The sequence below is a fragment of the Coregonus lavaretus genome (assembly GCF_964263955.1).
Source record: "Coregonus lavaretus genome assembly, contig: SUPER_35_unloc_1, whole genome shotgun sequence".
Taxonomy (NCBI): domain Eukaryota; kingdom Metazoa; phylum Chordata; class Actinopteri; order Salmoniformes; family Salmonidae; genus Coregonus; species Coregonus lavaretus.
In genome coordinates, this window is record NW_028167181.1 from 830,453 (window position 1) to 854,583 (window position 24,131).

A 24,131-nucleotide genomic window follows, 5' to 3' on the forward strand; every position below is an offset into this window, starting at 1 on the left:
TCACCCACCAACACCAAGAGAGGACAGACACGCTGCTCACTATGCAACTGGAGACCAGTTTGGAGTATCGGACGAGTCCCACTTCCCCACCCCACACAATGTGCAGTCAAAACAGGAGCATTGCTTTTATTCACCTCTGCAAACCATCTGTCACGAATACACACACACACACACACACACACACACACATACAGGACCTCCCAAACACTGTACCCACACTTGTGTCTTACAGCTTTACTGCCAATGTTCTAAGTACTGTTTCATACAACACTGGTAAACAAGGAAAAACCTCCAGTACACTCAAGTCCTTTGTAGATTTTCCACCAGACCTTGATTATAGTATATCTTTATTATAATTATCAGATATTTGTTATAATTCTCAGATATAAAAAGCTGCCACTTTGACACATTTCCAAGCTCACTAGTGTGGGTTAAATGTCCCGTTCCCTACTGCTACGTAATTAACCTCTTTGTGACTTTGATGAGTGATTCAACTCCCCATGTCCACACTCAGCACAAACTCAACTATGGTGTTGACATTTTTTTTCTCACCTTCATTTCCTTCATTTCCTTATCTCCGCAAAATGATGATTCACTATTCACTGTTCCGTTCACTCGGTCAAACAAACCACTGCCGAAACACTCAAGTCAAACAGGGGGCCAAAAATGTGAAAGCATCAACCTTAAATTCCCTAGAATCTCAACACAAGCTAACAAAGGCTTGAGCAAAGAGGTAACCTACTGAACGAACAACATGAAAATATAATATAAAAAGAGATATTTGATACTGATGTAGTCGCCATGAGTCCCCACTGTGAATTTGGAAGGCTGAGGATATCATTAAAGTAATTGCTGAGTGTTTTCAGATTTCTATTAAATATGACCTATAATTACTTACAATATGAGTGAAATAGTTTTCTTTCCAAAATGTTTTAATTAAGTATGTTAAAAAAGCAGGTTTTCTGTGTTGGAATGGTGTGGGTGCACCCCAACAACAGAATGGTGTGGGTGTATACCGGTCATTAAAAATATTAACGCAAATAGACCACTGATTGGCCAGCTCATCCTCCTCTAGACTGCTGATTAGCCAGCTCATCCTCCTCAGGGAGATGACATGTTCAATGAGGAAATGGCAAGCATTTTTTAAACGGTCTGTTTGAGATACAAGTTTGAGGTGGGTTTTTTGAAGTGTTTTTTCTCCAATTCATGCTTTGGCCACAAATACGAGTATAGGACGAGTCAACAACATTATTTGGAAATTAGTTAACAGAATATGAACTTTTAAAAGGGAGATTTGCACTGTGCAGTTACTTTAACTGTATATAGCCATAATACTATACACAGCCTGAATCAGGCCTTTCACTTCTTGGTTTACAACTTGCCTTTCAATATAATCTTTCTTTTATCATGCTATCTATCAAACACTCACAAATTACCATTGCTCTGGTGTCACTGAGCATATCACTCAGAAACTATGTTGGTAGTAGTACACAACCCTGGGGAGCACCATCACAATTAAGTTATAACTGATCTAGGTTCAGTATCCAGAGTACCTATATTTGAATAGTTACATGTATGGGATATAAGTCTTTTAAATGAAAGGAATTCGCACTCTCCATAAATTGGGGGCTAAAAGTGCATGTATAGCAATGAAGAAAGAATTTAGAATAGATTGTAATTGTTATGATGAAGTAAAAAAAAAAAATATATATATATATATATATATATATATATTTTAAAATAATTATAGAAATGAGGGGTGGTTTACTTTGTACGGTATGTTGATATACTAAAATTATTATCAACAACAGAGCTGTATGAACAGACAAATTATCGGAATATCGGACAAATGGGCAATGATTCAGTCGTATCATGTTCAGAGACAGAGACAACCTGACAATGGAGAGGACAAAAACATAAATATATTTATGGCTAAATTTATGAAACGTGCAATATATCAATCTCCTCTCCTTTTTCTAGATGGTTGAAGGGTTCTTGTACTCCAAGACTGTTGTGATGTTTTTTGAAAGATATGAATAAATATCTGGTAAGGCATTTCCAGAATTTTACACAGTTTAAAAACGACCACTGATTAAATCTATGAAGAAATACTGTGCCATATACTTTTGGTAAAAACATATCTATACTCCCACATTCCTTAATAAAGTGACAAAGCTTTCATATAGTTCTTCAGATTTTAATACCACTTCTACATATTAGTATTTGACAGTTATACACAATGTGAAGGATGAATTAATATATATGTTTAATGTACATTTTCATTGCAAGTGTATTTAAATACTTTATTTTGTTCAAAAATGACAGTATTATTAAATGTTAGATGCATGAACCGAATTCAATGTCAATGTATTTATTTTTGAACTTGTGTTCGACCAGTAGGTCAGTGTTTTATTTGCTGCTGGGAGGATGAGAAGAACACATGTGCTTTCTTCCATTATAATGTACATCTGTAAATACTTTTCATAAATCTAATAAAAGTCCTTTGGAGAGAAAAAAAGATTGTGAGAAAAAAAACGGTTACATTTCTAAATGAAGATTTGGTCATTGTCTTTGTTACTGTAACGATTCAGAGGATCATACAGAGTGGGTGTAGAACCTGTGACCCTGCTGTGCCATAAAGTTCAAATCAAATTCAATTGTATTGCTCACATACACATATTTAGCAGATGTTATTGCGGGTGTAGCGAAATGCTTGTGTTCCTAGCGCCAACAGTGCAGTAATATCTAACAATTCACAACAATACACACAAATCTAAAAAGTAAAAGAATGGAATTAAGAAATATATAAATATTAGGACGAGCAATGTCAGAGTGGCATTGACCAAAATACAGTAAAATACAGTATACAGCGCATTCAGAAAGTATTCAGACCCCTTAACTTTTTCCACATTTTGTTACGTTACAGCCTTATTCTAAAATTAATTAAATTATTATTTTCCCTCATCAATCTACACACAATACCCCATAATGACACAGTGAAAACAGGTGTTTTGAATTTTTAGCAAATGTATTAAAAATAAAAAATACCTTATTTACATAAGTATTCAGACCCTTTGCTATGAGACTCGAAATTGAGCTCAGGTGCATCCTGTTCCCATTGATCATCCTTGAGATGTTTCTACAACTTGATTGGAGTCCACCTGTGGTAAATTCAATTGATTGGACATGATTTGGAAAGGCACACACATGTCTAAATAAGGTCCCACAGTTGACAGTGCATGTCAGAGCAAAAACCAAGCCGTGAGGTCGAATGAATTGTCTGTAGAGCTCCGAGACAGGATTGTGTCGAGGCACAGATCTGGGGAAGGGTACCAAAAAATGTCTGCAGCATTGAAGGTCCCCAAGAACACAGTGGCTTCCATCATTCTTAAATGGAAGAAGTTTGGAACCACCAAGACTCTTCCTAGAGCTGGCCACCCGGCAAAATTGAGCAATCGGGTGAGAAGGGCCTTAGTTAGGGAGGTGACCAAGAACCCGATGGTCACTGACAGAACTCCAGAGTTCCTCTGTGTAGATGGGAGAACCTTCCAGAAGGACAACCATCTCTGCAGCACTTCACCAATCAGGCCTTTATGGTAGAGTGGCCAGACGGAAGCCACTCCTCAGTAAAAGGCACATGACAGCCAGCTTGGAGTTTGCCAAAAGGCACCTAAAGGACTCTCAGACCATGATAAACAATATTTTCTGGTCTGATGAAACCAAGATTTAACTCTTTGGCCTGAATGCCAAGTGTCATGTCTGAAGGAAACCTGCCACCATCTCTACGGTGAAGCATGGTGGTGGCAGCATCATGCTGTGGGGATGTTTTTCAGATGAACGGAGCAAAGTACAGAGAGATCCTTGATGAATACCTTCTCCAGAGCACTCAGGACCTCAGACTGGGGTGAAGGTTCACCTTCCAACAGGACAACAACCCTAAGCACACAGCCAAGACAACGCAGGAGTGTCTTCGGGACAAGTCTCTGAATGGCCTTGAGTGGCCCAGCCAGAGCCCGGACTTGAACCCGATCGAACATCTCTGGAGAGACCTGAAAATAGCTGTGCAGCGATGCTCCCCATCCAACCTGACAGAGTATGAGAGGATCTGCAGAGAAGAACGGGAGAAACTCCCAAAATACAGGTATGACAAGCTTGTAACGTCATCCCCAAGTTCTTTCTAAAATCCTGTTTTTGCTTTGTCATTATGTGGTATTGTGTGTGTGGGGGGGGGGGGGGGCGACGACAATTTAATCAATTTTAGAATAAGGTTGTAAAGTAATAAAATGTGGTAAAAGTCAAGGGGTCTGAATACTTTCTGAATGCACTGTATACATATGAAAGTAGTAAAACAGTATGTCAACATTATTAAAGTGACCAGTGATTCCACCACTATGTACAACCTCTAAGGTGCAGGGTTGAGTAACCTGGGTGGTAGCTAGGGATAGCTATTTAACAGTCTGATGGCCTTGAGATAGAAGCTGTTTTTCAGTCTCTCGGTCCCAGCTTTGATGCGACTGTACTGACCTCGCCTTCTGGATGATAGCGTGGTGAACAGGCCGGGTGGTTGAAGTCCTTGATGATGTTTCAGACCCCGTGGCAGATGCAAATGGTCACATTTTATATATAGGCCTATATCTTAACGTCATGAAATCCATTCCCAATCTAACATAAAGCTATTGCCTTTTAAAACAGACTGTAGGCCTACCAATAGTGAGCTTTATGACTTCACTGCATGGTTGCGCTATATGAACAGTATAGCAGTAGATATTCTCTCATGCTGTCGCCAGTCACAGAGATCACATTAAATTGAGCAATATGTAATTCTATGATGCCAGTAGTGAGCTTCTACTGTAGGCCTATCTCAGTAGGAGGTCGGTTTGGAATATGAAATAAGTGAAAGACGAGACGCCGTAATTATCCGCGGTGTGTTTATTAACGCTACATACACCGCACGCCCCTTTTCTGACAACTAATGTAGCAGATGATTTAGGAGCCTACATAAAGCAGCGCGGCGTGTCGCAGCCAGATGAAGTGTCAATGATGACTCTGCGAGGTAAAGTGGCTCTAGTTACGGGCGGAGCGCAAGGTATCGGTAGAGCCGTAGCAGAAAGCCTACTGAAGAATGAAGGAAAGGTTGGTGTTTATATATAAAGTTATTAGCCTATTGTCGCCCGTAAATGCACTGTGGTTTTGGTTACTTTACGCATTTTACGCGCGGCGCTTGTACCAACCTCTCGTGCTTGTATGGAGCCAAAACCAACCCTGCAACGGTGTTGCACAAGAACCGTTTAAAATATTTGGACATAGTTTTGTAGATGTTCTGATTTTTATATCTGCAGGTTGCACTTGTTGACTTGAATCAAAGTGTCGGAGAGGAATGCAAGAAGATTTTAGATGGAGAGTTTGGAGATGGGAACTGCATTTTCATTCAATGTGATGTGACGGACAGATTGAAACTTAAAGGTAATGGTTGCCTGACAATAAAACTATGATACTTCTGGTTCATAGTCTGAGATTATTGGCATTCCGTTTGGAACATTTCCTCTCACAAACTCTACAAGCCTGAATGTTTAATGCAATTTTATTTCAGTTTAGGCTACTCTGCCAGTCGTCTGTGCTGTTTGTGGTTTTGTGGGTAGGAATTTGAGAAAAAATATCCACAGGAAAGTTTTCAAACGCTGGTACTGCTTTCTATCACCTGGCACATGCACAAAACAATGTAAACACGTGCACGAGCTCGGAAAGTATGCATGCATCGCTTGCATGTATTTACATCGTGTGAGTATGCTTCTAGTGATAGACATCTGAACCCACTACCAGCGCTTTGAAAAGTTGGTTTAATTATACTTGCCTGTGGACATTTTATCTCCACTTCCTACGGTCAAAAGGACCAACAGCATGGACAACCGGTCAAGTTTACATATAATTGTATTCAACATTCTGGCTTGTAAATAAGAGACTCTTGTGTCCATGGGGTAACCATGGTAACAGTCTGACTTTCGGCAAAGGTAATTGCACCTTTACTAGGGTACTGCTATCTTTTCTTTAGAGGTTATTAGCCTAACCTACCTAAAACTAACTATATGCATAATAATCTAATTTATCTCATGCTGCACAGTGGGTTAGAATTCAGAATATTCTCCTTTTCGATCACCTTTAGGCCTACCTATTTTAAGACATCATTCACCTCTGAAACAGACTTTCATTGTGTGGAAATGAATTAGATACTTTTGACATGATTTCAAAAACGCCCCAGGCAAAACACATTGGAATGTTCTTGGATGTAGCCTTACCTAAATATCTGCGCTTATAAGAGTCCATTCAACCAACACTGAACACTGTCAATGCATGACTGAAACTTAAACGTCGACACGGTTTATTTAGTCTTGTAAAACAGGACATTTGTTAGACATTTGTTGTTAAAGTAAAGCAACGTACGTGACTTGTTGCTCCTGCCTTGGTTAAGGTGATTAATTTTTTATTTAATTGAAGGTTTTGTTGTGGAATGTTTTCAGCTGAAAGGCAGGTGCTGGTAAATACCTGTTTTACTGCACTTTTTGTGGCTTAGATAATTGTTTAGATGTACTTGTTTACTTAGATAGACAAAGATGCAATGTTCTTGTAGTAAACATAACCTGTATAATTAATCTAAGAGCTAGATGTTCTTCTTTGATATAGCATCTAAATTATAGTTTAGATGTAAATAAACAAAGAGGCAATGTTCTTGACAAATGTCCATCTTGTATGGACTGATAGTGTTCTTCTTGTAGGGGTTAATCTATAGTTAATCAATCTAAGTGTTGGACTCTTCTTTCATATTGCAGATGCTTTTCAAAGTACAGTCGACCGGTTTGGAAGATTGGATATTGTCGTCAACAATGCTGGCATCAACAATGAGAAGGACTGGGAGAAGACCATTGAAGTGAATCTGGTAAGAGGTGTGTGTGTGTGTGTGTGTGTGTGTGTGTGTGTGTGTGTGTGTGTGTGTGTGTGTGTGTGACTAACACCAGTAAATGTAAGATTGAATGTATTTTTGTCATTGAATGTCTTTTCATTGAGATAGTTTGTTTTGGAAAAATTGACTTTCACAATCTGTTACTTGACTATCTGTGCAAAATCAATCTGCTGTTGGCCAGAAATAGGCTAACGTTGGAGGAAAGGCCAAGCTATCCCTTAAAGATAAGGAAAGTCTTGTCGACCTGGACTTGTCTAGGATTCTAACTTATGACAATGATTAAACCTTATGACAATGATTAAACCTTACTTTACCTGTTAATGTAGATCATGACAGATTAGGTATTTTGCTGGCCTACTCATGATTAAGAATCATGCATAAATGCTGTAGTTTAGCCTAGTTTACATTACATGATATAGTTTAGCCTAGTTTACATTACATTTCATAATGCTGTAGTTTAGCCTAGTTTACATTATATTACATGATGCTGTAGTTTAGCCTAGTTTACATTATATTACATGATGCTGTAGTTTAGCCTAGTTTACATTATATTACATGATGCTGTAGTTTAGCCTAGTTTACATTACATGATATAGTTTAGCCTAGTTTACATTACATTTCATAATGCTGTAGTTTAGCCTAGTTTACATTATATTACATGATGCTGTAGTTTAGCCTAGTTTACATTATATTACATGATGCTGTAGTTTAGCCTAGTTTACATTATATTACATGATGCTGTAGTTTAGCCTAGTTTACATTACATGATGCTGTAGTTTAGCCTAGTTTACATTACACGATGCTGTAGTTTGGCCTAGTTTACATTACATGATGCTGTAGTTTAGCCTAGTTTACATTACATGATGCCGTAGTTTAGCCTAGTTTACATTACATTACATCAGCAAAGAGTTCTACCACAATCATCACTCCATTTTGTCTGAATAAGAGCAAAACAGTTAAATAAGTGTGACTGTTGTATGTGTTGGTTATTGAAACTCAAGCCCTCTTGTTTCTCTCCATAGACATCAGTCATCAAGGGAACTTACCTGGCCCTGGATCATATGAGCAAAGAGTATGGAAAAGAAGGAGGAGTTATCATCAATGTCTCATCAATGGCAGGTAAGGCTGCTCCATACATGCATCAATACTTTATGTACTGCATGCTGCACACCAATACATTGAAGCCTTCTCAAGCTGTTGCTTTGTACTGTACACTGCACATCAGTACATTGATGCCTTCTCAAGCTGTTGCTTTGTACTGTACACTACACATCAGTACATTGAAGCCTTTGCAAACATAAAGAAAAGGGATACAGTGTTGTATGTGGATGTGGGAATGACTAGCTACCTCTTTGATCATGTGGTTGCTTTCAGCTGATGTGAGTAACCCATATGTAATGCAATAGGTCACAGGTCATCAGCTATAAAGAACCACATTGACGTCATTCACTGTTATTGTTGGAAGTCCCAGGTATGTGTTATGGTACAGTATGGTTACACAGTGTACCATAACACAACACAGTCAGGTGTAAGGCAAACATTACCGCTTAATAGATTAGAGTTTGATGTTGTTTTCACAGTGGACAACAAGCATTGCTGTGTGCGTCTACTATTTGCTTAGTGGGGTAGGTTAAAGCTGTTCTTCGCCTCAGTCAGCAAACTAACAACTACTTCTCATTTTTCAATCTTTCTCCACAGCAGCATGTGGAGATTGAGAAAGCATGTTATTAGTGCAATCCATGTCAGCTAGCGCAGCCACTATGTGCAAGAATTGTCTCAATGTCTGTCTGTGGTTCAATGGCTTACATCTTGATCCGGCAGCAAAATCATTAAACTGACAAGAAGAGGTGGGGGAAGTTCAATTTGGTGTGTGGTGGGCTGTGTTGGATTGGGAGAGATTTGTTGGAATGGAGACAGTAATGCCACAACAGACAGCCCACTGACTGTGAGACTCAGTCAAGTGTCACTAACTCTGTTTTCATATAAGCAGCACACCTGGGTTCACATACTATTCGAAATCTTTCAGATGGTTTTGGCATTTGCTCAAGTCTACCTTGAGTGCCAGCTGGGTGGGGTTTGGACTTTTACATTTACATTTTACATTTTAGTCATTTAGCAGACGCTCTTATCCAGAGCGACTTACAGGAGCAATTAGGGTTAAGTGCCTTGCTCAAGGGCACATTTACGTCATTTAGCAAACGCTCTTATCCAGAGCGACTACAAATTGGTGCATTCACCCTATAGCCAGTGGGATAACCACTTTACAATTATACTTTTTTTTTGGGGGGGGGGGGGGGGGTAGAAGGATTACTTTATCCTATCCCAGGTGTTCCTTAAAGAGGTGGGGTTTCAAATGTCTCCGGAAGGTGGTGAGTGACTCCGCTGTCCTGGCGTCGTGAGGGAGCTTGTTCCACCATTGGGGTGCCAGAGCAGCGAACAGCTTTGACTGGGCTGAGCGGGAACTATGCTTCCGCAGAGGAAGGGGAGCCAGCAGGCCAGAGGTGGATGAACGCAATGCCCTCGCCTGGGTGTAGGGACTGATCAGAGCCTGAAGGTACGGAGGTGCCGTTCCCCTCACTGCTCTCCATAGGCAAGCACCATGGTCTTGTAACGGATGCGAGCTTCAACTGGAAGCCAGTGGAGTGTGCAGAGGAGGGGGGTGACGTGAGAGAACTTGGGAAGGTTGAACACCAGACGGGCTGCGGCATTCTGGATGAGTTGTAGGGGTTTAATGGCACAGGCAGGGAGCCCAGCCAACAGCGAGTTGCAGTAATCCAGACGGGAGATGACAAGTGCCTGGATTAGGACCTGTGCCGCTTCCTGTGTAAGGCAGGGTCGTACTCTCCGAATGTTGTAGAGCATGAACCTGCAGGATCGGGTCACCGCCTTGATGTTGGCGGAGAACGACAGGGTGTTGTCCAGGGTCACGCCAAGGCTCTTCGCACTCTGGGAGGAGGACACAACGGAGTTGTCAACCGTGATGGCGAGATCATGGAACGGGCAGTCCTTCCCCGGGAGGAAGAGCAGCTCCGTCTTGCCAGGGTTCAGCTTGAGGTGGTGATCCGTCATCCATACTGATATGTCGGCCAGACATGCAGAGATGCGATTCGCCACCTGGTTATCAGAAGGGGGAAAGGAGAAGATTAGTTGTGTATCGTCAGCGTAGCAATGATAGGAGAGGCCATGTGAGGATATGACAGAGCCAAGTGACTTGGTGTATAGGGAGAAAAGGAGAGGGCCTAGAACTGAGCCCTGGGGGACACCAGTGGTGAGAGCACGTGGTGCGGAGACAGCTTCTCGCCACGCCACTTGGTAGGAGCGACCGGTCAGGTAGGACGCAATCCAGGAGTGAGCCGCGCCGGAGATGCCCAGCTCGGAGAGGGTGGAGGAAGGATCTGATGGTTCACTGTATCAAAGGCAGCAGACAGGTCTAGAAGGACAAGAGCAGAGGAGAGAGAGTTAGCTTTAGCAGTGCGGAGAGCCTCCGTGACACAGAGAAGAGCAGTCTCAGTTGAATGACCAGTCCTGAAACCTGACTGGTTTGGATCAAGAAGGTCATTCTGAGAGAGATAGCAAGAGAGTTGGCTAAAGACGGCACGCTCAATAGTTTTGGAAAGAAAAGAAAGAAGGGATACTGGTCTGTAGTTGTTGACATCAGTGGGATCGAGTGTTGGTTTTTTGAGAAGGGGTGCAACTCTCGCTCTCTTGAAGACGGAAGGGACATGGCCAGCGGTCAAGGATGAGTTGATCAGCGAGGTGAGGTAGGGGAGAAGGTCACCGGAGATGGTCTGGAGAAGAGAGGAGGGGATGGGGTCAAGCGGGCAGGTTGTTGGGCGGCCTGCAGTCACTAGTCGCAAGATTCAGCAGTGAGGAGAATGTGGCAAAGAGCTTCCTAGGGTTAGAGGCAGATGCTTGGAATTTAGAGTGGTAGAAAGTGGCCTTAGCAGCAGAAACAGATGAAGAAAATGTAGAGAGGAGGGAGTGAAAAGATGCCAGGTCGGCAGGGAGTTTAGTTTTCTTCCATTTCCGCTCAGCTGCCCGGAGCTCTGTTCTGTGAGCTCGCAATGAGTCATCAAGCCACAGAGCTGGAGGGGAGGACCGAGCCGGCCGGGAGGATAGGGGACACAGGGAGTCAAAGGATGCAGAAAGGGAGGAGAGGAGGGTTGAGGAGGCAGAATCAGGAGATTGGAGGGAGAAGGATTGAGCAGAGGGAAGAGATGATAGGATGGAAGAGGAGAGAGTAGTGGGAGAGAGAGAGCGAAGGTTGCGGCGGCGCGTTACCATCTGTGTAGGGGCAGAGTGAGTAGTGTTGGAGGAGAGCGAGAGAGAAAAGGATACAAAGTAGTGCTCGGAGACATGGAGGGGAGTTGCAGTGAGATTAGTAGAAGAGCAACATCTAGTAAAGATGAAGTCAAGCGTATTGCCTGCCTTGTGAGTGGGGGGGGATGGTGAGAGGGTGAGGTCAAAAGAGGAGAGGAGTGGAAAGAAGGAGGCAGAGAGAAATGAGTCAAATGTAGACGTGGGGAGGTTGAAATCCCCCAAGACTGTGAAGGGTGAGCCATCCTCAGGAAAGGAACTTATCAAGGCGTCAAGCTCATTGATGAACTCTCCAAGGGAACCTGGAGGGCGATAGATGACAAGGATATTAAGCTTAAATGGGCTAGTGACTGTGACAGCGTGGAATTCAAATGAGGAGATAGACAGATGGGTTAGGGGAAAAATTGAGAATGACCACTTGGGAGAGATGAGGATTCCTGTGCCACCACCCCTCTGACCAGATGCTCTCGGGGTATGCGAGAACACATGGTCAGACGAGGAGAGAGCAGTAGGAGTAGCAGTGTTTTCAGTGGTAATCCATGTTTCCGTCAGTGCCAGGAAGTCGAGGGACTGGAAGGTGGCATAGGCTGGGATGAAGTCAGCCTTGTTGGCGGCAGAACGGCAGTTCCAGAGGCTGCCTGAGACCTGGAACTCCAGGTGTGTGGTGCGTGCAGGGACCACCAGGTTAGAGAGGCAGCAGCCACGCGGTGTGAGGCGTTTGTGTAGCCTGTGCGGAGAGGAGAGAACAGGGATAGGCAGAGGCATAGTTGACAGGCTGCAGCAGATGGCTACAATAATGCAGAGGAGATCGGGATGAAATGAACTAAACATCAGGGAAAGGAGAGAGCAGGCCTCCCTCACCAAAAAATATATATATATATATAACTCTCCCAACTTCCACCTCAGAAACTATAATTGTTTCACTGAACCACCCGAGTAAAACTCTCCCAACTTCCACTTTAGAAATTAGAATTGTTGTAAACTACAGCAGACTGTTATCAGTAGCTGTAATTAAGTACAGCAGCTACCAACCACCTAACGTTAATGCCCCGGATGAGGTTAGAAAAACAGCTGAATGGTAGCAGCTAGCTGGCTCAATCACAGGTACTCTTAAGCATGAAATAACATTGGAAACAATTAACCATAGTTGCAAAAAGTTACCAGTAGCTACCCGCTAGCTAGCTAGCTTTGTTGGTCCAAGTAGTGGGTAGGCTAGCCTCGTGCTTCGCCGGAGTCCGCCGAATACAGTCCTTACCTACAATAATTACCTACAATAACCTTCAATAACTACCTGAGTAAGCTACCTATAATACCAAACTACAATACCTACCTACAATCTAAATACATGGTTTAAGCTTAACTCAACACCATATAAGAAGCCAAGCTTACCTTTCATAACGCAGCAACGATTAAACGTTGGGTAGCTAGCACAAAGATATTGTATTTAGCTACCACAGCCTGCTGGTAGTGTTGGCTGGCTAGCAATGGCTACTGTGTTGACTTTGTTTGAAAAACGGCGTCGCTGCGAACGAATGTAGCTGGCTAAAAGGATATTGTTTTTAGTTGCAACCGTTGCTAATAGCAACTCGCCAGCTAATCCAGGAGGTGAGTTAGCTAGCTAGCTTCATGCTACATCCGGCACCGCCGAATACAAAAGTAACCTACAATAACTACACAACAGCTACCCACAACAGCCCACGATGCCTACCTATACTACTTAATAATATACAGCCCACGATGCCTACCTATAGTACAATCTAAATACATAGTTTAAGCCTTACTCGACAAAGCCCAAGCTATGTATAAAGCCAAACTGGCAGACTGCAATCAGTAGCCGAAATTAAGTACAGCAGCTACCAACCACCTAACGTTAATGATAATGAGGTTAGAAAAACAGCTGAAGGTGGCAGCTAGCTGGCTCAATTACAGGTACTCTTAAGCGTGAAATAACATTGGAAACAGCTAACCACAGTTGCTAAAAGTTACCGGTAGCTACCCTTTTGAGACTGTTGTATTGGTTCCATTGCAACGGGCAAGCTCAATCAAGCACCCGCTAAAGTATTTGAAATGATTTCAGACAGTATTTGAACCCCGGGGCCTCATTTATCAATATTGCGTAGAAACTATTCTAAAATACTACTTACGAACGGAATTTAGAATGGTCGTACGCATAGAAAAAAGTGTGATTTATCAAACAATCCTACAAGCGTCATACCCACAGATAACCATTGATAAATAATGTTTGTTTTGCTGATGATTGCATCGAAAACATTGGCTCATCGAGGGCTGTGAGATTCCAATCAGCAAGCTCCCACTGAAAAGTGTCCGTTGCCAAAAACTCGAGGGTGGATAGCACTTGGATGTGCACCGGAATTGTAGGCTATGCGTTTGCCTTTTTTAAAGTAGGTCTTAAATCCTCGCAAAAATCCTATAGGAGATTGTTTTTTGGCTCTGTCGTAGCTGGCCGCGACCGGGAGACCCATGGGGCGGCGCACAATTGGCCCAGGGTAGGGGAGGGAATGGCCGGCAGGGATGTAGCTCAGCTGGTAGAGCATGGCGTTTGCAACACCAAGGTTGTGGGTTCGATTCCCATGGGGGGCCAGTATAAAAAATAATAATGTATGCACTCACTAACTGTAAGTCGCTCTGGATAAGACTGTCTGCTAAATGACTAAAAATGTAAGTGTAAAATGTAAATGAGCCAATCTGTACTTAATGCAGAAAAAGTCCCACCTGTGCCAAATCTTCCAACAGAGCAAGGTCACAATCTCTCATGCGATTTCCCATTATCTCAGTCTTATAATATGTCAACAATGGTTTCACTTCCTCTCATTTAACAAATTACTGTACTTTATATGGATTATTATTGTAACAAATTTACTGATGTGGTCAAATTATATAGCATGTCAAGCTACAGTTGAAGTCGGAAGTTTACATACACTTAGGTTGGAGTCATTAAAACTCATTTTTCAACCACTCCACAAATTTCTTGTTAACAAACTATAGTTTTGGCAAGTCGGTTAGGACATCTCCTTTGTGCATGACACAAGTAATTTTTCCAACAATTGTTTACAGACAGATTATTTCACTTATAATTCACTGTATCACAATTCCAGTGGGTCAGAAGTTTACATACACTAAGTTGACTGTGCCTTTAAACAGCTTGGAAAATTCCAGAAAATGACGTCATAGCTTTAGAAGCTTCTGATAGGCTAATTGACATCATTTGAGTCAATTGGAGGTGTATCTGTGGATGTATTTCAAGGCCTACCTTCAAACTCAATGCCTCTTTGCTTGACATCATGGGAAAATCAAAAGAAATCAGCCAAGACCTCAGAAAAAAAATTTGTAGACCTCCACAAGTCTGGTTCATCCTTGGGAGCAATTTCCAAACGCCTAAAGGTACCACGTTCATCTGTACAAACAATAGTACGCAAGTATAAACACCATGGGACCACGCAGTTGTCATACCGCTCAGGAAGGAGATGCGTACTGTCTCCTAGAGATGAACGTACTTTGGTGCGAAAAGTGCAAATCAATCCCAGAACAACAGCAAAGGACCTTGTGAAGATGCTGGAGGAAACAAGTACAAAATTATCTATATCCACAGTAAAATTAGTCCTATATCAACATAACCTGAAAGGCCGCTCAGCAAGGAAGAAGCCACTTCTCCAAAACCGCCATAAAAAAGCCAGACTTACGTTTGCAACTGTACATGGGGACAAAGATTGTACTTTTTGGAGAAATGTCCTCTGGTCTGATGAAACAAAAATATAACTATTTGGCCATAATGTTTGGAGTAAAAAGGGGGGGGCTTGCAAGCCGAAGAACACCATCCCAACCGTGAAGCACGGGGGTGGCAGCATCATGCTGTGGGGGTGTTTTGCTGCAGGAGGGACTGGTGCACTTCACAAAATAGATGGCATCATGAGGAAGGAAAATTATGTGGATATATTGAAGCAACATCTCAAGACATCAGTCAGGAAGTTAAAGCCTGGTCGCAAATGGGTCTTCCAAATGGACAATGACCCCAAGCATACTTCCAAAGTTGTGGCAAAATGGCTTAAGGACAACAAAGTCAAGGTATTGGAGTGGCCATCACAAAGCCCTGACCTCAATTCTATAGACAATTTGTGGGCAGAACTGAAAAAGCGTGTGCGAGCAAGGAGGCCTACAAACCTGACTCAGTTACACCAGCTCTGTCAGGAGGAATGGGCCAAAATTCACCCAACTTATTGTGGGAAGCTTGTGGAAGGCTACCTGAAACGTTTGACCCAAGTTAAACAATTTAAAGGCAATGCTAACAAATACTAATATAGTGTATGTAAACTTCTGACCCCACTGGGAATGTGATGAAAGAAGTAAAAGCTGAAATAAATCATTCTCTCTACTATTATTCTGACATTTCACATTCTTAAAATAAAGTGGTGATCCTAACTGACCTAAGACAGGGAATTTTTACTAGGATAAAATGTCAGGAATTGTGAAAAACTGAGTTTAAATGTATTTGGCTAAGGTGTATGTAAACTTCCGACGTCAACTGTATGTTTCATGAATTCACAAAGGAAATGCAAGAAAACCAAAAAATGATTTAATTAATACTCTCCCAATTTCACACATTTTCAACATATATGTTCCCCATTTTACGCTTAACAAGCAGTTCCCTTAATCCACCACTTGGTCCTGTGCGTACGCATGGTCATGGCTGTGCGTAAATGTACGCACACTCTCAAGCAAACTTTCATATTGATCAATTTCACACTTTGCACACAGATTTGTGCCTATGCATGGTTGATAAATGAGGCCCCTGGTCTGGTAAGCAGCAGAGATTTGCCTTCCCGTGACCCCTTTGGGTTCTTGAACACGCGGATACAGGGAACTAACATGTATGCTGACAGAGTGCAGAGTCCGGACTGGTGGATAAACCTAACACTGGGCTGTGGTGGTCATGTGGTGTTGTGACTTCTGTGCCAAGATCCACAGTTTGTGCAATAGTACTAGTGGACTTGAGTTAAATGCTCTTGCCTAATGTCAACATTATTTTATCTAATATCATTGGTCTGTGCAGGCACAGCTCCAGGCATAAGCGACATAAGCTAATGCTCCCCCCAAAATAATTATCTATGTTTTTTTTGTTTTTTTGGAACTCAGTCGGGGTCTCAACTTACTGTTAAGAGTTAGAATAGTAGAATATACAAGGTGCAAGTTCGAAATGTGATTATGCATCAGCAATTTGTCTCTTGTTATGTCCGTCACTGACAGTCACTGAATTAGCCATGTCAGCAAAAAATTAAAAAAGTTTGGTAAATTAGTCGAGCCAGCTATCTAAACTTGTAGTAATCATGGCCGAATACCAACCAGGCATGCTGGGTACGTGCCCAGGGCCCCTGACCTCCAGATGGCCCCCATTGATTTTGTTAGTCACTCTCACTCAGATATCATTTACATGGCATAAGTCATGGCAAAATGTGTAGAATTGCAGGAAATTAACTTTAAAATGTACATTTTTCTATCCGCCGTTGAAAGGGGGGCCACTAAAGTGGTTTGCCCGAGGGTGGCCCAACTAAATCTCACTTATGCCCCCAAAAGGCTAGAGCCAGCCATGGGTGTGCTTGTTGAAATGCTACTTGACAATGACAAAGGTAATACATTAAGTTAAATTACGTTTCTGTAATGAAACACTTGTAAATGCAACTGGAGAATGTTGTGCTTGAAATTTCCAGTGCGAAATTTCATTTGATCAGAAAACAGACTGTATTGTTGGGAGGCTGTTCTCAGTAGATAACCTGGAGGATGGTGACTTCTCTCTCTCTTTTCACTCTCTCTCTCTCTCTCTCTCTCTCTCTCTCTCTCTCTCTGTCTCTCTCGCTCTCGCTCTCTCTGTCTCTGTCTCTCTCTCTCTCTCTCTCTCTCTCTCTCTCTCTCTCTCTCTCTCTCTCTCTCTCTCTCTCTCTCTCTCTCTCTCTCTCTCTCTCTCTCTCTCTCTATATATATATATATATATATATATATATATATATATATATATATATATATATATACAGTGGGGAAAAAAAGTATTTAGTCAGCCACCAATTGTGCAAGTTCTCCCACTTAAAAAGATGAGAGAGGCCTGTAAATTTCATCATAGGTACACGTCAACTATGACAGACAAAATGAGAAAAAAAAATCCAGAAAATCACATTGTAGGATTTTTTATGAATTTATTTGCAAATTATGGTGGAAAATAAGTATTTGGTCAATAACAAAAGTTTCTCAATACTTTGTTATATACCCTTTGTTGGCAATGACACAGGTCAAACGTTTTCTGTAAGACTTCACAAGGTTTTCACACACTGTTGCTGGTATTTTGGCCCATTCCTCCATGCAGATCTCCTCTAGAGCAGTGATGTTTTGGGGCTGTCGCTGGGCAACACGGACTTTCAACTCCCTCCAAAGATTTTCTATGGGGTTGAGATCTGGAGACTGGCTAGGCCACTCCAGGACCTTGAAATGCTTCTTACGAAGCCACTCCTTCGTTGCCCGGGCGGTGTGTTTGGGATCATTGTCATGCTGAAAGACCCAGCCACGTTTCATCTTCAATGCCCTTGCTGATGGAAGGAGGTTTTCACAAAAAATCTCACGATACATGGCCCCATTCATTCTTTCCTTTACACGAATCAGTCGTCCTGGTCCCTTTGCAGAAAAACAGCCCCAAAGCATGATGTTTCCACCCCCATGCTTCACAGTAGGTATGGTGTTCTTTGGATGCAACTCAGCATTCTTTGTCCTCCAAACACGACGAGTTGAGTTTTTACCAAAAAGTTCTATTTTGGTTTCATATGACATTCTCCCAATCCTCTTCTGGATCATCCAAATGCACTCTAGCAAACTTCAGACGGGCCTGGACATGTACTGGCTTAAGCAGGGGGACACGTCTGGCACTGCATGATTTGAGTCCCTGGTGGCGTAGTGTGTTACTGATGGTAGGCTTTGTTACTTTGGTCCCAGCTCTCTGCAGGTCATTCACTAGGTCCCCCCGTGTGGTTCTGGGATTTTTGCTCACCGTTCTTGTGATCATTTTGACCCCACGGGGTGAGATCTTGCGTGGAGCCCCAGATCGAGGGAGATTATCAGTGGTCTTCTATGTCTTCCATTTCCTAATAATTGCTCCCACAGTTGATTTCTTCAAACCAAGCTGCTTACCTATTGCAGATTCAGTCTTCCCAGCCTGGTGCAGGTCTACAATTTTGTTTCTGGTGTCCTTTGACAGCTCTTTGGTCTTGGCCATAGTGGAGTTTGGAGTGTGACTGTTTGAGGTTGTGGACAGGTGTCTTTTATACTGATAACAAGTTCAAACAGGTGCCATTAATACAGGTAACGAGTGGAAGACAGAAGAGCCTCTTAAAGAAGAAGTTACAGGTCTGTGAGAGCCAGAAATCTTGCTTGTTTGTAGGTGACCAAATACTTATTTTCCACCATAATTTGCAAATAAATTCATTAAAAATCCTACAATGTGATTTTCTGGAATTTGTTTTCTCAATTTGTCTGTCATAGTTGACGTGTACCTATGATGAAAATTACAGGCCTCTCTCATCTTTTTAAGTGGGAGAACTTGCACAATTGGTGGCTGACTAAAAACTTTTTTTCCCCACTGTATATATATATCTCTCTCTCTCTCTCTCTCTCTCTCATGTTTACATTGCCAAAGCAAGTGAAATAAATAATATAAAATGAACAGTAAACATTACACTCACAAAAGTTCCAAAGGAATAGAGACATTTTAAATGTCATATTATGTCTATATACAGTGTTGTAACGATGTGCAAATAGTTAAAGTACAAAAGGGAAAATATATAAATATGGGTTGTATTTACAATGGTGTTTGTTCTTCACTGGTTGCCCTTTTCTTGTGGCAACAGGTCACAAATCTTGCTGCTGTGATGACACACTGTGGTATTTCACCCAGTAGATATGTTAGTTTATCAAAATTGGATTTTTTTTGGAATTCTTTGTGGGTCTGTGTAATCTGAGGGAAAATGTGTCTCTAATATGGTCATACATTTGGCAGGAGGTTAGGAAGTGCAGCTCAGTTTCCACCTCATTTTGGGGGTGGTGTGCACATAGCCTGTCTACGGCGGCCTCTCTCAATGTCAAGGCTATGCTCACTGAGTCTGTACATAGTCAAAGCTTTCCTTAATTTTGGGTCAGTCACAGTGGTCAGGTATTCTGCCACTGTGTACTCTCTGTTTAGGGCCAAATAGCGTTCTAGTTTGGTGTTTTTTTGTTAATTCTTTCAAATGTGTCAAGTAATTATTTTTTTGTTTTCTCATGATTTGGATGGGTCTAATTGTGTTGCTGTCCTGGGGCTCTGTGGGGTCTGTTTGTGTTTGTGAAAAGAGCCCCAGGACCAACTTGATTAGGGGACTCTTCTCCAGGTTCATCTCTCTGTAGGTGATGACTTCCTTTTAGGTGGTTGTATAATTGTCTGTAGCTCTCTCTCTCTCTCTCTCTCTCTCTCTCTCTCTCTCTCTCTCTCTCTCTCTCTCTCTCTCTCTCTCTCTCAGTATGCACTTTGACACAGATATACCTGAACTCCATTCTCCCTCAGCCAATTCACAAACCGTATAGTATCAAGATGATTCTCCGCTAAATATTCCATGGGACTTTATTCAGTCACACTTTACATTGACACTGTGTATCTATCCCTGCATGGAAAACAATAGCCCAGTCAACTCCAAGTTAGTTTCCCTAAGGTTGGTCTGCAGAGAGAAGGAAGAAATATCACCGGCTCAGTTCACAACCATGGGCCAAGAATCTCCCAGATGTCATAAATCTAAATGTAATCTAGACTATATGGTTATCACAAGCGAGACATATGAGTCTGTCATTGGGCTCATTCATACGCATTGTCTATGTGTTGATATCAATTGGGTTCTGGTGAAATATTGTTCTCTGGATGATAGATGATGTTAGATGACAGGATTTTGTGGTTGTTTGGTACACTGGACCTAATCCCCAAACTGACACACTGAGCAACTAGAGAGAGCATTGTGAAAGAGTTCCATGTAGGTTGATAAGATCCTGGGCTGGAATTCAAACTCCAACTGAACTTTGGACTGACATGACTGTCCTAACACCTGGGTGGAGACTGGAGGTTGATCACTCTCCTGCTGAGGTTTACCTTTATTTCTTCCTGTGATGTTTTTTTAAGTTATTTTTTCTGTCTCAGCAGCTTCTTTCTCTTTTTTGTTTCTTTCTCTCTCGTTCCTCGTTCATTACTCATCGCTTAATAGTTTCGAGAGGGAGAGAGAGAAGCTTCCAATTCAAGTTGTCCCAGCACAACAGGCAAGGCTGGTTTAAATTACGTAATTTAAACTAGTTTACAACCAAATGTGGTTGTACTGACCTCATTTCAACAAGTTGCGCCTGCTGGGGTATCTCTGTGCAGTTGTAATGACACTGTCCATGTCCAAGATCATCCAAATATTGTACAGATGCGTAAACACATCCCTGTGCAGCTGGTAACATCATATTCCATCATTAAGCTGCTTGTAGATGCTATTCCTCAGTGCTGTCGCTAGCAGATAAGTGAAAGTTATGCTACTAACCAAAACAAGACATTCCCCAACCATGCCTGTGGGTGATTCCGATACAGTGCCTTCAGAAAGTGTTCACACCCCTTGACTTTTTCAACATTTTGTTGTTACAAAGTGGGATTAAAATGTATTTAATTGTCATTTTTGGTCAACGATCTACGCAAAATACTCTAATGTCAAAGTGGTAGAAATTCTAACATTTATTACGAATTAATGAACAATGAAACACTAGCTTGGTTAGATAAGTATTCACACCCCTGAGTCAATACATGTTAGAAACACCTTTGGTAGCGATTACAGCTGTGAGTCTTTCTGGGTAAGTCTCTAAGAGCTTTGCACACCTGGATTGCGCATAATGTGCCCATTATTCTTTTTAACATTCTTCAAGCTCTCTCAAGTTGGTTGTTGATCTTTGCTAGACAGCCATTTCAAGTTTTGCCATAGATTTTCAAGCAGATTTAAGTCAAAACTGTAGCTAGGCCACTCAGGAACATTCAATGTCGTCTTGGTAAGCAACACCAGTGTAGATTTGGGGGAGAGAATACAGTCAGTCACAAAAGTGAACCAACAACCTAAAACGTGAGAACAGGATCCGGAATGGACCAGACATAGAAGTGCGACCGTATAATTCACCTACGGTGAACAGGCCCGCACTCTGACACCACCAAAAACAGAGGTACCAACCGTACCAAACAAACAAACAAACGAACACTCCACACAGCCTCTACCCACGAGAGGTTATGCCTTTCTTGTCCAAAATAACCACCCTGCTACACACTATGCACACAGTAGCACTGTATCCTAGCTAGCAGTATGTAAAGGAGACCAGGGGTTGATAATCCCTGGTCCCAGAGGGCTCTCCCAATTGTGTGGTATTTAAAACCGAGTGGCCGATGCCACTTGAGGTTTTAAGTTGTTTATTATCGATATTCACAGAGCACTCATGTACTCGGAACCCCACCCGGGTCAAACCAGGCACACCCTTCCCGAATTCAGTGTTTTGCAGCACACAAACCACACATGCAGCTGACTGGAGGAGCAAGCTTTACCCACAGACCACACTGTCATACGACTCCAGAAGTTTCTTATACCTACATCACCTTTAACCAAGTAAATTACAACAAAAGCAAGATCACTAAACGAACATGGCTGAAAACCTTAGTATCCCATCCTCATAGGAATGTCCAGGCGGACTAAAGAAAAGAGAATTGAAAAACAATCTGGTTTATTACAAGTTGCAACAGGGAGACACCTCCAGCACAGAAGCAGAGAACATTTCAAACTGGCCTCTTGGAGACAGGCCCTTTATATTCTAATCAGACAAAACCAAATGTTCTGTAAACACCAGCCTGAGAGGCTCGCAGTTCAAAACAAAGGCAGTGGCTTTGTCAGCTGCTACATAATCCGTGTCCACAGAAGGCCATCAATACAACAGTGAATAATCAGTGTGTCCTTGTGCCTCCAGTCTGGCGTCAATCACTATCAACAGATATGAGAGTAATCCATAACATTCAGTCTAAAGTCTAGTGACCATCAACCTGCACCGTGAGTGTCATAAATAGAACACTGGAAATGTATTACAGAAAGGGAAAATATATAAATATGCTAAATATTGTTTTAATCGCTCTAAACCTGATTATGTTACAGTGATAGAACGCTCTCACCCGTAGATAGGCTAGCTACAAGGGACAACAACATCACACATTATCTCTACCCCCAAAGCCAAAACACTGCTGACATGACATCAGTTTGTTTTCTTTAACATTGAAAAGAAACGGTTGGCAAGATGATGCTTGATGTACAACCGCAACAAAAAGCTGCAGGCGCTCACAGGCCACACTTTAAATGGCAGCTGCCTCTAATGGGACAAGGAACTTTGGAATGTAGGTGGACCCGCTGAAGTGTTCGGTACAGGCTTCTTCCTTCACTGGCAGTTATGCAATGACTGGCTAACTGACTAACTGACTGACTGACAGACGGCTCCTACAGCGGGGAGAACAAGTATTTGATACACTGCCGATTTTGCAGGTTTTCCTACTTACAAAGGATGTAGAGGTCTGTAATTTTTATCATAGGTACACTTCAACTGTGAGAGGCGGAATCTAAGACAAAAATCCAGAAAATCAAATTGTATGATTTTTAAGTAATTAATTAGCATTTTATTGCATGACATAAGTATTTGATACATCAGAAAAGCAGAACTTAATATCTGGTACAGAAACCTTTGTTTGAAATTACAGAGATCATACGTTTCCTGTAGGTCTTGACCAGGTTTGCACACACTGCAGCAGGGATTTTGGCCCACTCCTCCATATAGACCTTCTCCAGATCCTTCAGGTTTCGGGGCTGTCGCTGGGCAATACATACTTTCAGCTCCCTCCAAAGATGTTCTATTGGGTTCAGGTCTGGAGACTGGCTAGGCCACTCCAGGACCTTGAGATGCTTCTTACGGAGCCACTCCTTAGTTGCCCTGGCTGTGTGTTTCGGGTCATTGTCATGCTGGAAGACCCAGCCACGACCCATCTTCAATGCTCTTACTGAGGGAAGGAGGTTGTTGGCCAAGATCTCGCAATACTTGGCCCCATCCATCCTCCCCTCAATACGCTGCAGTCGTCCTGTCCCCTTTGCAGAAAAGCATCCCCAAAGAATGATGTTTCCACCTCCATGCTTCACGGTTGGGATGGTGTTCTTGGGGTTGTACTCATCCTTCTTCTTCCTCCAAACACGGCGAGTGGAGTTTAGACCAAAAAGCTCTATTTTTGTCTCATCAGACCACATGACCTTCTCCCATTCCTCCTCTGGATCATCCAGATGGTCATTGGCAAACTTCAGACGGGCCTGGACATGCGCTGGCTTGAGCAGGGGGACCTTGCGTGCGCTGCAGGATTTTAATCCATGACGGCGTAGTGTGTTACTAATGGTTTTCTTTGAGACTGTGGTCCCAGCTCTCTTCAGGTCATTGACCAGGTCCTGCCGTGTAGTTCTGTGCTGATCCCTCACCTTCCTCATGATCATTGATGCCCCACGAGGTGAGATCTTGCATGGAGCCCCAGACCGAGGGTGATTGACCGTCATCTTGAACTTCTTCCATTTTCTAATAATTGCGCCAACAGTTGTTGCCTTCTCACCAAGCTGCTTGCCTATTGTCCTGTAGCCCATCCCAGCCTTGTGCAGGTCTACAATTTTATCCCTGATGTCCTTACACAGCTCTCTGGTCTTGGCCATTGTGGAGAGGTTGGAGTCTGTTTGATTGAGTGTGTGGACAGGTGTCTTTTATACAG

General features: G+C 42.4%; 1 protein-coding gene across 1 annotated transcript in view; it reads left to right on the top strand.

Moving 5' to 3' along the window:
• Nucleotides 1-4,967: 4,967 nt before the first annotated feature.
• hpgd (15-hydroxyprostaglandin dehydrogenase) overlaps nucleotides 4,968-24,131 on the top strand; it is a 35,948-nt gene continuing 16,784 nt past the window's right edge. Inside the window, exons 1-4 of the mRNA XM_084188494.1 lie at nucleotides 4,968-5,133; nucleotides 5,340-5,463; nucleotides 6,825-6,931; nucleotides 7,978-8,074. Coding sequence (XP_084044620.1) covers nucleotides 5,038-5,133; nucleotides 5,340-5,463; nucleotides 6,825-6,931; nucleotides 7,978-8,074 — 424 coding nt within the window. The 5' untranslated portion in view covers nucleotides 4,968-5,037. The remainder of the gene's footprint in view (nucleotides 5,134-5,339; nucleotides 5,464-6,824; nucleotides 6,932-7,977; nucleotides 8,075-24,131) is intronic.